This window comes from Rutidosis leptorrhynchoides, chromosome 1 (assembly GCF_046630445.1).
Source record: "Rutidosis leptorrhynchoides isolate AG116_Rl617_1_P2 chromosome 1, CSIRO_AGI_Rlap_v1, whole genome shotgun sequence".
In the NCBI taxonomy this organism is placed as follows: domain Eukaryota; kingdom Viridiplantae; phylum Streptophyta; class Magnoliopsida; order Asterales; family Asteraceae; genus Rutidosis; species Rutidosis leptorrhynchoides.
In genome coordinates, this window is record NC_092333.1 from 539842222 (window position 1) to 539856747 (window position 14526).

The following is a 14526-nucleotide window of genomic DNA, read 5'->3' on the forward strand; positions in this document are numbered from 1 at the left end:
AAAATTTCCGTTTCAATTAACCAAGTCTTAACAAGTTTGATTGCTTAACATGTTGGAAACATTTAATCATGTAAATATAGTTTTCATTAAACATATAATCATAGAAAGGTTCGGGTCACTACACTCCTTGCAAGGTCTTGCTTGCATAATAGATGGGTCGGAAATGTTTCTCGACCCTTTGGCCCAAAACAGAGCCAACAGCAAAATCGGATGCATCACACATAAGCTCGAACGGACGGGACCAATTCGGAGTAATTATGATAGGTGCATTGATGAGTTTCTCCTTAAGAAGTTCGAATGCCTTTTGGCACTCTTCGGAGAAATTCCAAGGTGTGTCCTTTTCGAGGAGTTTGTTCATCGGGTTAGCGATTTTGGAAAAATCCTTGATGAACCACCGTAAAAACCAGCGTGCTCGAGAAAACTCCGAACACCCTTAACATCGATGGGAGGTGGAAGGTTCTTAATAGCAGTTACCTTTGCGGGATCCACCTCAATACCGTTCTTAGAAATCTTGTGCCCGAGAACTATGCCCCCTTGTACCATGAAATGGCACGTTTCCCAGTTGAGCACAAGATTAGATTTCTCACACCTTACCAACATCCGTTCTAAATTAAGAAGACATGAATCGAAAGTGTTACCAAAGACCAAAAAGTCATCCATGAACACCTCCATGCAATCTTCTATCATATCATGGAATATGGCCATCATGCACCTTTGAAAAGTGGCTGGAGCATTACAAAGGCCAAAGGGCATGCGACGGTATGAGAATGTGCCATACGAGCACGTGAAAGTAGTTTTCTCCTGGTCCTCGGGCGAGATAGGGATTTGGAAATAGCCCGAAAAACCATCAAGAAAACAATAAAAGCTATTTCCCGCTAACCTCTCTTGCATTTGATCCATGAAAGGTAACGGGAAGTGATCTTTGCGTTTGGTGTCGTTCAACTTACGGTAGTCAATACAAACACGCCACCCCGTGACAGTCCGTGAATTAGACACGATTCCCACCTGTCACGCAGGTGACCCGGGTTTGATCCCCGGCAGCGGCGCCAAAAACTTGATGTGTAAAATCGTGTCTATAATTTTTAATGGGAAATATCGGTTTAAAGATTACTACATACTAACGGGGAGTGTACCCGATCGTGCAATAGTATAAAGTTGGTAAATCCGAAATCGTTCCAAGGACAGTTTAAAGTGAGAATTAAGATTGCAACTAATGGAAATAAACTAAGTTAATCTATTAAAATTGAAAGTACGAGATAATGGGTTTTGTGGCTATTTAACGATTAGTCAAATCAAGATTTGATCAAAAGTAAAAATAATATTTTTGAATTTTTAGATTTATAAAACTTAAAACAAGAAAGCAATTAAGATAATTTGATATCAATAGAATGGAAATGCTCGTTTTGACCTTTTACCCTCTGAATTGGATGTTTCTATACCTTAGCCCGATTTAAGACTTAATACATGCAAATTACTCAGTCGAATCGCCAAGAGTTCTCTTTAGCAAGTACTCAAACTAGAATTACTAGATGTAGGGTTCCCTAGCACCTAAGACCTTTTCGTTTGTGATAAATTAATTAACTAGATCAAAGATTTGAATAACAATTTCCTTTGCGTTCGCTCTACACAATTCACCCATATATTGTTTAACCGTTTAAACTTAATTTACCCCCTTGGTCCGGTTTAGCAAACAATCAATTAAGAAAAATCAATTGTAAACTAGTGTATTAAATCAACAAGAGTTCTTTTTATCAAACAAATACACTAATCAATCAAGTTCATAATGTTAAACATCAATAAGAATAGATCTTTTATTCAAACTATTGAAATAAACATGCATAAGTTCATAAATCATAAATCATAACATCCAAAACCTCGGTTATTAATCTAGATAAGCATTGAAAACTTAGCCAATAATCATGGCTGAAAACAAATTCATAAATAAACAATTAAAATAATTCATTATGTTTGATAAGAATTAAATCTAGTTGAAATCGTGATCTTGAACGACTGATGAATCGAAACGCATTCCCAGAATGATTGAGTTGATTAAATGATGTTGGTATTCCCCAAAAGTCACCTAAAATCGCCCCAAAGCTGCTGGAATTTGTCTGGATAAAAGTGTTCAAAAGTTAGGGTTTAATTTCCCTATTTATAGCCCCAAAAACCGACCCAGTGTCGACCCGCGCTGCGGCCTGGCAAGCCGCGCCGCGGCTTAACTCTTGCCATAACTCCAATTCTTTACCAAATGCTCGACCTTCAAAACTAGTTTTAACCCGCGCCGTGGCTTAACTCGTGCACATAATTTTTCTCTAATCTTTTATAATACTCACTCGAAATCAACATTAAACATCAAATTAAGGCAACGATGATAGGATAACATAAATTATACCTCAAAATGATCTAACAATCGTACAAATAATCTTCTCGACTCTCGAATCCCAAATCTCTCAAATGTCTTCCAAAATACTCCAATTCGTATCCCAATGGACCCAATAATGATCGATATTGCGAGAGAAATCATAGATGAAATGCGCCATATCAGGGACGATGGACAAGAGCAGGTCTAACCTATTCTCTTCCTCGTTTAATCATTTTATTCAAGTTTTATTATGAAAGTCATGTCTCTTAATATTCACGGGTTTAGTGTGGGTAAAGAAAGTAAAATCGGGGATTGTCGGGAACTAATCTTCCGTGAGCAACCTAGTATACTTGTGCTACAGGAAACAAAATGTAATACTGTAGATAAAAATTGGATAAATTTAATTTGGGGTCACAGTGACTGTGAATTTATTCAAAAGGTAAAAATAGGTAAATCGGGTGGGCTTATGTTGATCTGAAACTCTGACAAATTTATAGCAAAACAAACTTTCATAGAAGAATTTTTTGTGGTAGTAATCGGGAAGTGGAAAGGACGGGAACAAAATTCAATTGTTGTTAACGTTTATGGTCCCCATAGTGATTCTAATAAAATGAAATTTTGGGCGAGTCTTGAAAAATTCCTAGGTGAACATGACGGGGCATGGATCTTATGCGGCGATTTCAAAGAGGTACGAAATCAAGACGAAAGACAAAATTTTGAGTTTATAGAAAGAAGGGCGAAGTGGTTCAATGAGTTTATAAACAAGAATCTGTTAATAGAGGTTTCGATGGAGGGCAAAAGGTTCACAAGAATATGTGACAACGGGATTAAATTCAATAAACTAGACCATTTCCTAGTTTCAGAAAGTTTCAATGTCATGTGAGAGGAGCTGTTAGTAATAGTTCTAGAGCGTAAATTGTTCGATCGCTGTCCAATAGTTTTGAGAGATCGGGCCATTGATTTCGGCCCAAAGCTGATAAAAATATTCGATGAATGGGCTAAAACTGAAGGCTCAGATCAAATTGTCATAGATGCGTGGAATAAAATAGTTAAAACTTCGAGACCTGATTGTGCATTTAGAGACAAGTTAAAAAATGTTAAAGCTGCCTTAAAGGAGTGGTCTCAAAAAACTTTCGGGAAAATTGATTCTGATATCGAAGAATTAAAAAAGGCGGCTAATGATTGGGAAATCAAAGCAGAAGAAAAAAGCTTGACAAGTGAGGAAAGAAAAATATGGATGGAGATGAAAAAGAACGGGTCAAAACAAATATGGTTAAGCAAAAATCACGAGTCAAGTGGGCAACCGAAGGGGATGAAAATTCAAAATATTTCCATTCTTTTTTTCAAAGGAGGCATGCTAAATGAAACATTCGAGGTCTAAATATAAACGGAATGTGGAACGAGGACCCGATTGATATAAAAGAGGATGTTTTTAAGCATTTTAAGGCACAATTTTTGAAGCGAAATGTAAATGGAATGAGATTCAGATTCGGCTCAGCAGCCCCTGGAGCAAGTTCAGCCCATGTTTATGAAAGTGAGGACTTACTGGAGAATAGGCTAACAACAGAGCAAGCGGATATGTTAGAAACTCCATTCACGGAAAAGGAAACACTTGAGGCCGTCAAAGAGTGTGATTGTTCAAAGGCACCGGGACCGGACGAATTTAAATTCAAGTTTTTTAAGTTACATTGGGATTTAATCAAAAAGGATCTACTAAATTTCCTTAGTTGGTTTTGGGAAAAATGCGAGATTTTGAAGGGTTGTAACACCTCTTTCATCACCTTAGTTCCTAAAAAATCGGATCCAATGAACTTGAATGACTTTCGTCCCATTAGTCTAATTGGTAGTGTTTACAAGATTCTAGCAAAAATCCCCTCAAATCGAATCCGCAAGGTCATTCCCAATCTTATTGGAGACGAGCAAAGTGCTTTTATTAATGGAAGATACATTCTTGATGGAGCACTTATTGCAAACGAGACAATTGATTATCTCAAGCGAAATAAAATGAAGAGTCTTATTTCCAAAGTAGACTTCGAGAAAGCCTTTGATAGTTTAAATTAGGGGTTCTTAATGGAGATGATGAGAAAAATGAGATTCGGATGGCGGTGGAGAAGATGGATTCATGCATTCAATTCAACCTCTATCTCTATCCTTGTAAACGGGTTTCCCACTAACGAATTTTCAATCGAAAGAGGAGTAAGACAAGGAGACCCATTGTCACCCTTCCTCTTCATCATCGCGGCAGAGGGTTTAAACTACCTAACAAAGAAAGCAGTCAGAGAAGATCTTTTCAAGGGTGTAGAAATTGGGGCGAACAAAGTGCCTATTTCACAATTACAATACACGGTATGAAAACCCTCAAATGTTTTTGCAACCTCATGAAAATTTTTGCATAGAATAGGCAAAATTTTTGTAACCTCATGAAAATCCTCAAATGTTTCGAGAACGTTTCAGGCTTAAAGATTAACTTCCACAAAAGTCAATTTTATGGTTTGGGTGTGAGTAATGTAGAAGTCGAGCGGATGGCTAGTCGGGTAGATTGTAAAGTTGGAGAATTTCCTTTCACATACTTCGGCCTACCAATCGGTAGAAACATGAATAAAGCAGAAAATTGGGACCCCGTGGTGGAAAAATTCAACACGAAACTCGCACATTGGAGAACTAAAATGATTTCTTATGGTGGATGGCTTACGCTTGTCAAATCGGTTCTTAGTAACTTACCGTTATATTATTTCTCTCTATTTCGTGCCCCTTTGAGTGTCATAACAAATCTTGTGAGTATTAGGCGTAATTTTTTTGGGACAGGTCGGGTGAGCGTTCAAAATTAATTTGGGTCATGTGGGACGATACTTTGGTTACATATGATGAGGGTGGGCTTAGCATCGGGTCTCTTAAGGGTAAAAACCTTGCTCTTTTAGGGAAATGGTTTTGGAGGGCCAAAACCGAACCACACTCTCTTTGGGTAAAGCTTATCAAGAGTATTCATGGGCCTAATGGACTACTCCCCCTTTCGGGCTCTCCAAACCCGCAAGGGAAGAGTGACGTTTGGTTAAATGTTTTGCGTGCAGGTAATCTCATTGGAAAGACGGGCCCAAATTTTGCAAATTCCTTCGCGAAAATAATAGGAGATGGAACAAGCACTCAATTTTGGAATGACACTTGGCTATTTGACGAACCGCTTAGAGAGAAATTCAAACGTTTGTTCAAGCTGGAAGGTGAACCAGAAGTTGCTGTTTGTGAAAGAGTATTCTGGAACGAGCAATCCTACACTACAAACTAGAGGTGGACTCGAGATTTAACAGGTCGAACACGAGCAGAATTAGACTCACTTATAGCTGCACTAAAACCGTATATTAAACAAGACAGGGTTGTGGATATGTGGTCCTAGACGCTAGCATCGAATGGAAAATACACGGTTAAAGAGTTATCGAGATTGATTGATGAACGAATTATAGTTCGCGGAAGATCGAATCAAGAAACATTAAAAAATAATTTGGTCCCGTTGAAAGTCAACATTTTCATATGGAGGGTATTGAAGCGGAAGCTACCGGTACGTACCGAAATTGACAAAAGAGGTATCGACCTAGACTCCGTTAGGTGCCCTCTATGTGATGACGACGTGGAGACGATAGACCATACTCTAATCTTCTGTCGATTTGCAATGGATGTTTGAGAAAAAATATATAAATGGTGTGGTTTAGGTCCGGTTACAAATTTAAGCATAAATGAAGCATTCCGAGGTACTTGTAATCGGTCTATTTCCACACTTAGTTCAAAGGTTTGGCAAGCGGTGGAGTGGATAAGAGCGTACTACATATGGAGAATCCGAAATCAAAAAATCTTTCAAAATAAGTGTTGTAATGGTCCGATGGCATTGATGGAAATCCAACTCAAATTGTTTGAGTGGATCTCAAACCGCATCAAGAATAGGAAGATCGAGTGGCTAGCATGGATATCGGATCCGTGGTCCTGTTTAGTCTAATCATCGGGTTTAGTTGCAAGCTCAGCAACATCTTATGCTCCTGGTTCTATTCGTTTCTGTTTCATATTGTATTATCTCTATGTCTTTTGCTTGAGTTCTAATCGAGTCCTTATGCATAATATTGCATTGTATTGCGAGTTCATATGTATCGGGTTTGGGTCTCCCTAATGGCCTAACTTCTTCGAGTTTAATGAAATTCCTGCTTTTCGAAAAAAAAATTAAAACGATTTCATGTTGTTATGAAGTCATCCAACACTGGAGTTATTGTAGGATCAGCCATTGATGCTTGTATGCTTCTGGTGTTATTAGTATTTATTGGATGTATGCTTTACGTCAGAAAAGAAGAGCTGAAAGAGCCTCCCAACAGAGCCAACCATTTGGTATGTATGGTTGTATCTGTAATTTTTTATTGATTAAACAGGAAAAATATATAAATCAGTCTTAAAGGAAATGGGTCAAACTCGTCGAAAGTTCCCCAAAGTGTATGTTTTTCCAGTGCATTAGACCTCCAAAATCAACAGCTTTTCAGAGATGACTGCATAGGAGCGGGGAGTTACGGAGTGGTTAACGTCATAAGTCATAACGTGTTTGCATTTTGATGTTTCAAATTTATTTATAAGTTGTTAATGATGTGATGATTAATGTGTAGGTATATAAAGGAAGTCTTCCAAAATGGCAGATGATAGACATAAAAAGAGCTCAACAAGGATCTACACAGGGTAAACCTGAGTTTACTGAAATCGAGCTTCTTTCAAAGTTCATCACAAGAACATTGTAGGACTCATTGTTCTTTGCTTCGATCAGGGTAAACAAATGCTGGTCTACGAGTATATTGCGAATGGCACACTAAAGCGGTGGTGGAACGAAAAATCTTTTCACCGCGGGCAAAAAATATTCTAAAAGCGTAGCTACTTCTTTTGGGCAAAATATGAAGGCTTTTGGCAAAATTTGGAGGCTTTGGGGCAAAATAGGGAGGTTTTTGATTTGGGGGCAAAATAAGGAGACTTTTGAGTAAAAAAAAAAATTCCACCAAGGGGCAAAGTAAAAGAATCCAACTTTGATTGCATTAAAAAAAAAAAAATTCACTGGGGGCAGGTGCACCCCCTTCCCCTGCCTATTTCCGTCCCTTCACTAAAGGGAAGTCTTTCAGACTATGTTGACCCAAATATTAGTAGCTAGATATGTGTATGTGATTATTAGTACAATTACTTACTCTAGTCAGTAAAGGTTTGAAGATGTTTGGTATATATGTGTAGGGAGATTAGGCATTAGGTTGGATTGGACGCGAAGGCTAAAAGTAGCACTCGCAGCGAGGGGCTGCAATATTTACATGACCTTGCTGATCCTCCAATCATACATAGAGACATTAAAACGAACAATATCTTATTAGACCAACGATTAGTTGCAAAAGTTGCTGATTTCAGCCTTTCCAAGCCATTGAATGATGCAAATAGGACTCATATTACCCCTCAAGTTAGAGGGACCATGTTTAGTAACTCTTCTTGCTAGAAACTAGTTTCTAATATATTTTGCTCTTGTAAAAAAGTATAAAAATATAACCCAAATCGATCTATTTACAAAAAAGTCAAAACTTTGTCGTTGTGATCATATCAATAAGGACACAGGGATACATGGATCTGAAGTACTACATGACACAATAGTTAACAGAAAAAAGTGACGTTTATAGCAAGTTAGGAAGGCATTGGTAATGGTAGTAGAGATTATAGTCATCCTTATAGTAATGACAGTCTTTTTGCATACAGTGGAGGTTTTTGCCACCAAAATTGCACCCTAAATGAGAGTCTTGGATTCTGAAAAAAGGTGAAAAGAGATGTATCTGTAGTCCAGCCGTACATGTATATATTTGATTTGTTATAATTAAGAGGTATATGTTTTAATGTATAAGGTTATAAGACTCTGGAATAAAAATATAGTAGAAAAAAACTTCTATGAAAATGATAAACTGGTAAAGTTTTCAGCTACTTTGGGAAGGAGATTAATTTTTACCTAGATGTACACAATTTAACCGAGTTGCCAACCTCAAGGTATGTTATTGGTGAGGTTCGAGATTTGAACATGAAACATCATGTTAATTACAGTTTCTTTATAATAATGTCAATATAGAAATGGTTGTAATCAAGTTATTTTGTGATCGTTTTGACTATTTCTCTTTTGTTGTTAACATCTTGATTATAGCAATTTAACACTAGTTAAGATCATGACTATACTAATTATTCTCTCCACAAAAATTTATTCACACGATGTGTTGGTGTTTACTCTTTCGTAATGGGAAAGCATTTAGAAGCCATTTATAGTTTATTCATGGTGGAAGAAGGACCATCTATGTCACGAAACATTAAGTCAGGGACTAAACTCATAAAATACTTTATCTGAAGGGTGGTGTAACACAGGGACTATTTTTGCAATTTTTATCTTCTATTTTGTAAGTTAACAAAACCCTTACGTACCGGAAAACTAATGTAGTGACCCGAACTTTTCCATAATTATATATTATATGAGATTTATATTTACATGATTAAATGTTTCCAACATGTTAAACAATCAAACTTGTTAAGACTTGATTAATTGAAACGGATTTTGTTTTAACGTTTGACCACCCAGTTTGTCCGATGATTCACGAACGTTATAACTTTTTTTTTATGAGGAACCCCTACTACGAACGGGCACATTGGCTCCCCCGCAGCGGGTAAACCCATGGTAAATGGCAAGCCAACCCTCCACCGCTACCAGGTAAAGCATCCTCAGGCTATTGGTCTCTTAAGTTCGCCCCAAGCGTTTGAAGTGCCTTGAAGGGAATCGAACCCGTGACCTCACCTTCATTGAAAGTGTTGGTGGCCATCCAAGCTATGCCTGGATGGTTACGAACGTTATAACTTGTATATGACATGATACTATATATATGAACATATATATATGTTTAACATGATGAAATGATAATTAAGTATCTCATTATGTATATTAACAATGAACTTATACATAAAACAAGACTATTAACTTAAGAAATTCAAAACGATATCTATACGTAACGATTATCGTTGTAATAACATCTTAATATTTATATATCATATTAAGATATATTACCACACTATGATATCATGATAACATAACAATTTAACATCTCATTAGGTATTATAACAATGGATTAATTACTTTTAGCCGGCGTACATAATACCTTTCACTTCTCGAATCTGAAGAGATTCTTAGCTAAAGAAGATCTCACGATTCCTTTAGACGAAATTAAGATCAACGAAAAACTACAATTCGTTGAAGAACCTGTCGAAATAATGGATCGTGAGGTTAAAGGACTTAAGCAAAATAAGATACCAATCGTTAAGGTTCTATGGAATGCTCGTAGAGGACCCGAGTTCACCTGGGAGCGTGAAGATCAGATGAAGAAGAAATACCCGCACTTATTTCCAGATGATGCGTCAACACCTCCAACTGCTTAAAATTTCGGGACGAAATTTATTTAACGGGTAGGTACTGTAGTTGTAGTGACCCGAACTTTTCCATGTTTATATATATATTAAATGAAATTATTATTTACATGATTAAGTGTTTCCAACATGTTAAGCAATCAAACTTGTTAAGACTTGATTAATTGAAATAGGTTTCATATAGACAATTGACCACCCAAGTTGACCGGTGATTCACGAACGTTAAAACTTGTAAAAACTATATGATGACATATATATGGTTATATATATAGTTAACATGATTTTATTATAAGTATGTATCTCATTAGGTATTTTAACAATAAGTTATATACATAAAAATGAGACTATTAATTTAAGAAACTCGAAAACGATATATATATAACGATTATCGTTATAACAACGTCTTACTAGGTACATATGAATCATATTAAGATATTGATACACTTGGTTAATTATGTTAAATGATAAGTAAATATATTATTAAGTGTATTAACAATGAAATACATATGTAAAAATAAGACTACTAACTTAATGATTTCGAAACGAGACATATATGTAACGATTATCGTTGTAACAACATTTAACTGTATATATATATATCATACTAAGATATATTATATATCATAATATCATGATAATATAACAATTTAACATTTCATTTGTTATAATAAATAATGGGTTAACAACATTCAACAAGATCGTTAACCTAAAGGTTTCAAAACAACATTTACATGTAACGACTAACAATGACTTAACGACTCAGTTAAAATGTATATACATGTAGTGTTTTAATATGTATTCATACACTTTTGAAAGACTTCAAGACACTTATCAAAATACTTCTACTTAACAAAAATACTTACAATTACATCCTCGTTCAGTTTCATCAACAATTCTACTCGTATGCACCCTTATTCGTACTCGTACAATATACAGCTTTTAGATGTATGTACTATTGGTATATACACTCCAATGATCAGCTCTTAGCAGCCCATGTGAGTCACCTAACACATGTGGGAACCATCATTTGGCAACTAGCATGAAATATCTCATAAAATTACAAAAATATGAGTAATCATTCATGACTTATTTACATGAAAACAAAATTACATATCCTTTATATCTAATCCATACACCAACGACCAAAAACACCTAAAAACACTTTCATTCTTCAATTTTCTTCATCTAATTGATCTCTCTCAAGTTCTATCTTCAAGTTCTAAGTGTTCTTCATATATTCTACAAGTTCTAGTTACATAAAATCAAGAATACTTTCAAGTTTGCTAGCTAACTTCCAATCTTGTAAGGTGATCATCCAACCTCAAGAAATCTTTGTTTCTTACAGTAGGTTACAATTCTAATACAAGGTAATAATCATATTCAAACTTTGGTTCAATTTCTATAACTATAACAATCTTATTTCAAGTGATGATCTTACTTGAACTTGTTTTCGTGTCATGATTCTGCTTCAAGAACTTCGAGCCATCCAAGGATCCGTTGAAGCTAGATCCATTTTTCTATTTTCCAGTAGGTTTATCCAAGGAACTTAAGGTAGTAATGATGTTTATAACATCATTCGATTCATATATATAAAGCTATCTTATTCGAAGGTTTAAACTTGTAATCACTAAAACATAGTTTAGTTAATTCTAAACTTGTTCGCAAACAAAAGTTAATCCTTCTAACTTGACTTTTAAAATCAACTAAACACATGTTTTATATCTATATGATATGCTAACTTAATGATTTAAAACCTGGAAACACGAAAAACACCGTAAAACCGGATTTACGCCGTCGTAGTAACACAGCGGGCTGTTTTGGGTTAGTTAATTAAAAACTATGATAAACTTTGATTTAAAAGTTGTTATTCTGAGAAAATGATTTTTATTATGAACATGAAACTATATCCAAAAATTATGGTTAAACTCAAAGTGGAAGTATGTTTTCTAAAATGGTCATCTAGACGTCGTTCTTTCGACTGAAATGACTACCTTTACAAAAATGACTTGTAACTTATTTTTCTGACTATAAACCTATACTTTTTCTGTTTAGATTCATAAAATAGAGTTCAATATGAAACCATAGCAATTTGATTCACTCAAAACGGATTTAAAATGAAGAAGTTATGGGTAAAACAAGATTGGATAATTTTTCTCATTTTAGCTACGTGAAAATTGGTAACAAATCTATTCCAACCATAACTTAATCAACTTGTATTATATATTATGTAATCTTGAGATACCATAGACACGTATACAATGTTTCGACCTATCATGTCGACACATCTATATATATTTCGGAACAACCATAGACACTCTATATGTGAATGTTGGAGTTAGCTATACAGGGTTGAGGTTGATTCCAAAATATATATAGTTTGAGTTGTGATCAATACTGAGATACGTATACACTAGGTCGTGGATTGATTCAAGATAATATTTATCGATTTATATCTGTACATCTAACTGTGGACAACTAGTTGTAGGTTACTAACGAGGACAGCTGACTTAATAAACTTAAAACATCAAAATATATTAAAAGTGTTGTAAATATATTTTGAACATACTTTGATATATATGTATATATTGTTATAGGTTCGTGAATCAACCAGTGGCCAAGTCTTACTTCCCGATGAAGTAAAAATCTGTGAAAGTGAGTTATAGTCCCACTTTTAAAATCTAATATTTTTAGGATGAGAATACATGCAGGTTTTATAAATGATTTACGAAATAGACACAAGTACGTGAAACTACATTCTATGGTTGAATTATCAAAATCGAATATGCCCCTTTTTATTAAGTCTGGTAATCTAAGAATTAGGGAACAGACACCCTAATTGACGCGAATCCTAAAGATAGATCTATTGGGCCTAACAAACCCCATCCAAAGTACCGGATGCTTTAGTACTTCGAAATTTATATCATATCCGAAGGGTGTCCCGGAATGATGGGGATATTCTTATATATGCATCTTGTTAATGTCGGTTACCAGGTGTTCACCATATGAATGATTTTTATCTCTATGTATGGGATGTGTATTGAAATATGAAATCTTGTGGTCTATTATTATGATTTGATATATATAGGTTAAACCTATAACTCACCAACATTTTTGTTGACGTTTTAAGCATGTTTATTCTCAGGTGATTATTAAGAGCTTCCGCTGTAGCATACTTAAATAAGGACGAGATTTGGAGTCCATGCTTGTATGATATTGTGTAAAAACTGCATTCAAGAAACTTATTTTGTTGTAACATATTTGTATTGTAAACCATTATGTAATGGTCAACAGGATATTTTAGATTATCATTATTTGATAATCTACGTAAAGTTTTTTAAACCTTTATTGATGAAATAAAGGTTATGGTTTGTTTTAAAATGAATGCAGTCTTTGAAAAACGTCTCATATAGAGGTCAAAACCTCGCAACGAAATCAATTAATATGGAACGTTTTTAATCAATAAGAACGGGACATTTCTGTTGGTATCCGAGCGTTGGTCTTAGAGAACCAGAAAATTTGCATTTGTGTGTCTTATCGAGTTTGTTAGGATGCATGAGTGAGTCTGGACTTCGACCGTGTTTTCTTTAAAAATGATTGCTTAACATTTTTGTTGGAAACTATATATTATTAACATGTATATATTATGTGATATATTAATCTCTTAACATGTTTGATATTGTGTGATAGATGTCTACCTCTAGCATAAATCCCATTGACTCACCTAATAATAACGAAGAGTCGAATATATATTGGACAGATTCGCAAGTTCCCGAAGAGGAACCGAAAGAAGAATCAGAACTGGAAGAGGAGGAACCGGAGGAGGAAATAGAACCGGTGGGGGAAATAATAAAACGGTTAAGTAAAAGAAAATCCTCAACCAACCGACCAAGGTTAATTATGGTTAATGGTGTTTCCGCCAAGGAAGCAAAATATTGGGAGGATTACCAATTCTCCGATGAATCGGATTCCGATGAGAATTCCGATGATGTTATAGAAATTACCCCAACTGAATTTAAAAAAGCAAAAGAAAATAATAAGGGAAAGGGCATAAAAATAGAGAAATCTAATTCCAACCCCGATGAACTTTATATGTATCGTCAACCCCCGAAGTCCTTAAGTTGTAACAATGACCCGGGAACCTCTAAACCACCAGGTTTTTCTAAACCGTTGTGGAAAACGACTGCTAGTATTAGGGGAACATCATATATCCCTAGAAACTTGGCAAAACGAACCAAAATCGAAGAAGAAGAAATGAGCGAGTCGGAATAAGATAGTTGTATTCGTGTGGTGTAATATATGTAATATAGTGTGCTTATGCTTTATGATATATGTAAAAATTGCTTGTATTAATAAGTATTTTTTTATGAATCTAACTCTTGTCTATTTTACAGTTTAAAAACACAAAATGGATAGACAACCCAATATTTTAAGAGACCTACCCGGAGACATGATTGATGAAATCTTGTCTAGAGTCGGTCAGAATTCCTCAGCACAACTATTTAAGGCGAGATCAGTTTGTAAGACATTCGAAGAATGTTCCAAGAATGTCTTGATTTATAAGAGACTTTCGTTTGAAAGATGGGGGATATCACATTGGGAAACTCATAAGTTACGATGTGTTTACTTTGACGCATATATTGCGTGGAACCCAAATGCTATTTTACGCAACGGGTTAAGAAATTATTTTGACTCAATGTATCCGAATATAGGACTTCATGATTTAG

The 14526-nt window shown here is 35.2% G+C and overlaps 1 protein-coding gene across 1 annotated transcript; it reads left to right on the top strand.

Moving 5' to 3' along the window:
- Nucleotides 1–4432: 4432 nt before the first annotated feature.
- On the top strand, nt 4433–7122 carry LOC139842888 (uncharacterized). The gene is made up of 5 exons (XM_071832988.1): nt 4433–4708; nt 4759–5084; nt 5168–5606; nt 6590–6724; nt 6994–7122. Exons 1-5 carry the CDS (start codon nt 4433–4435, stop codon nt 7120–7122), a joined length of 1305 nt encoding a protein of 434 aa, XP_071689089.1.
- Nucleotides 7123–14526: the final 7404 nt, after the last annotated feature.

Bases quoted from the DNA above. Each gene is read 5' to 3' on its own strand.
- LOC139842888 (XM_071832988.1), top strand. From the start codon at position 4,433: ATGGAGATGATGAGAAAAATGAGATTCGGATGGCGGTGGAGAAGATGG. The intron at 5,607-6,589 runs GTATTCTGGAAC...GTTGTTATGAAG, and splicing joins AAGTTGCTGTTTGTGAAAGA to TCATCCAACACTGGAGTTAT. The intron at 6,725-6,993 runs GTATGTATGGTT...ATTAATGTGTAG, and splicing joins CCAACAGAGCCAACCATTTG to GTATATAAAGGAAGTCTTCC.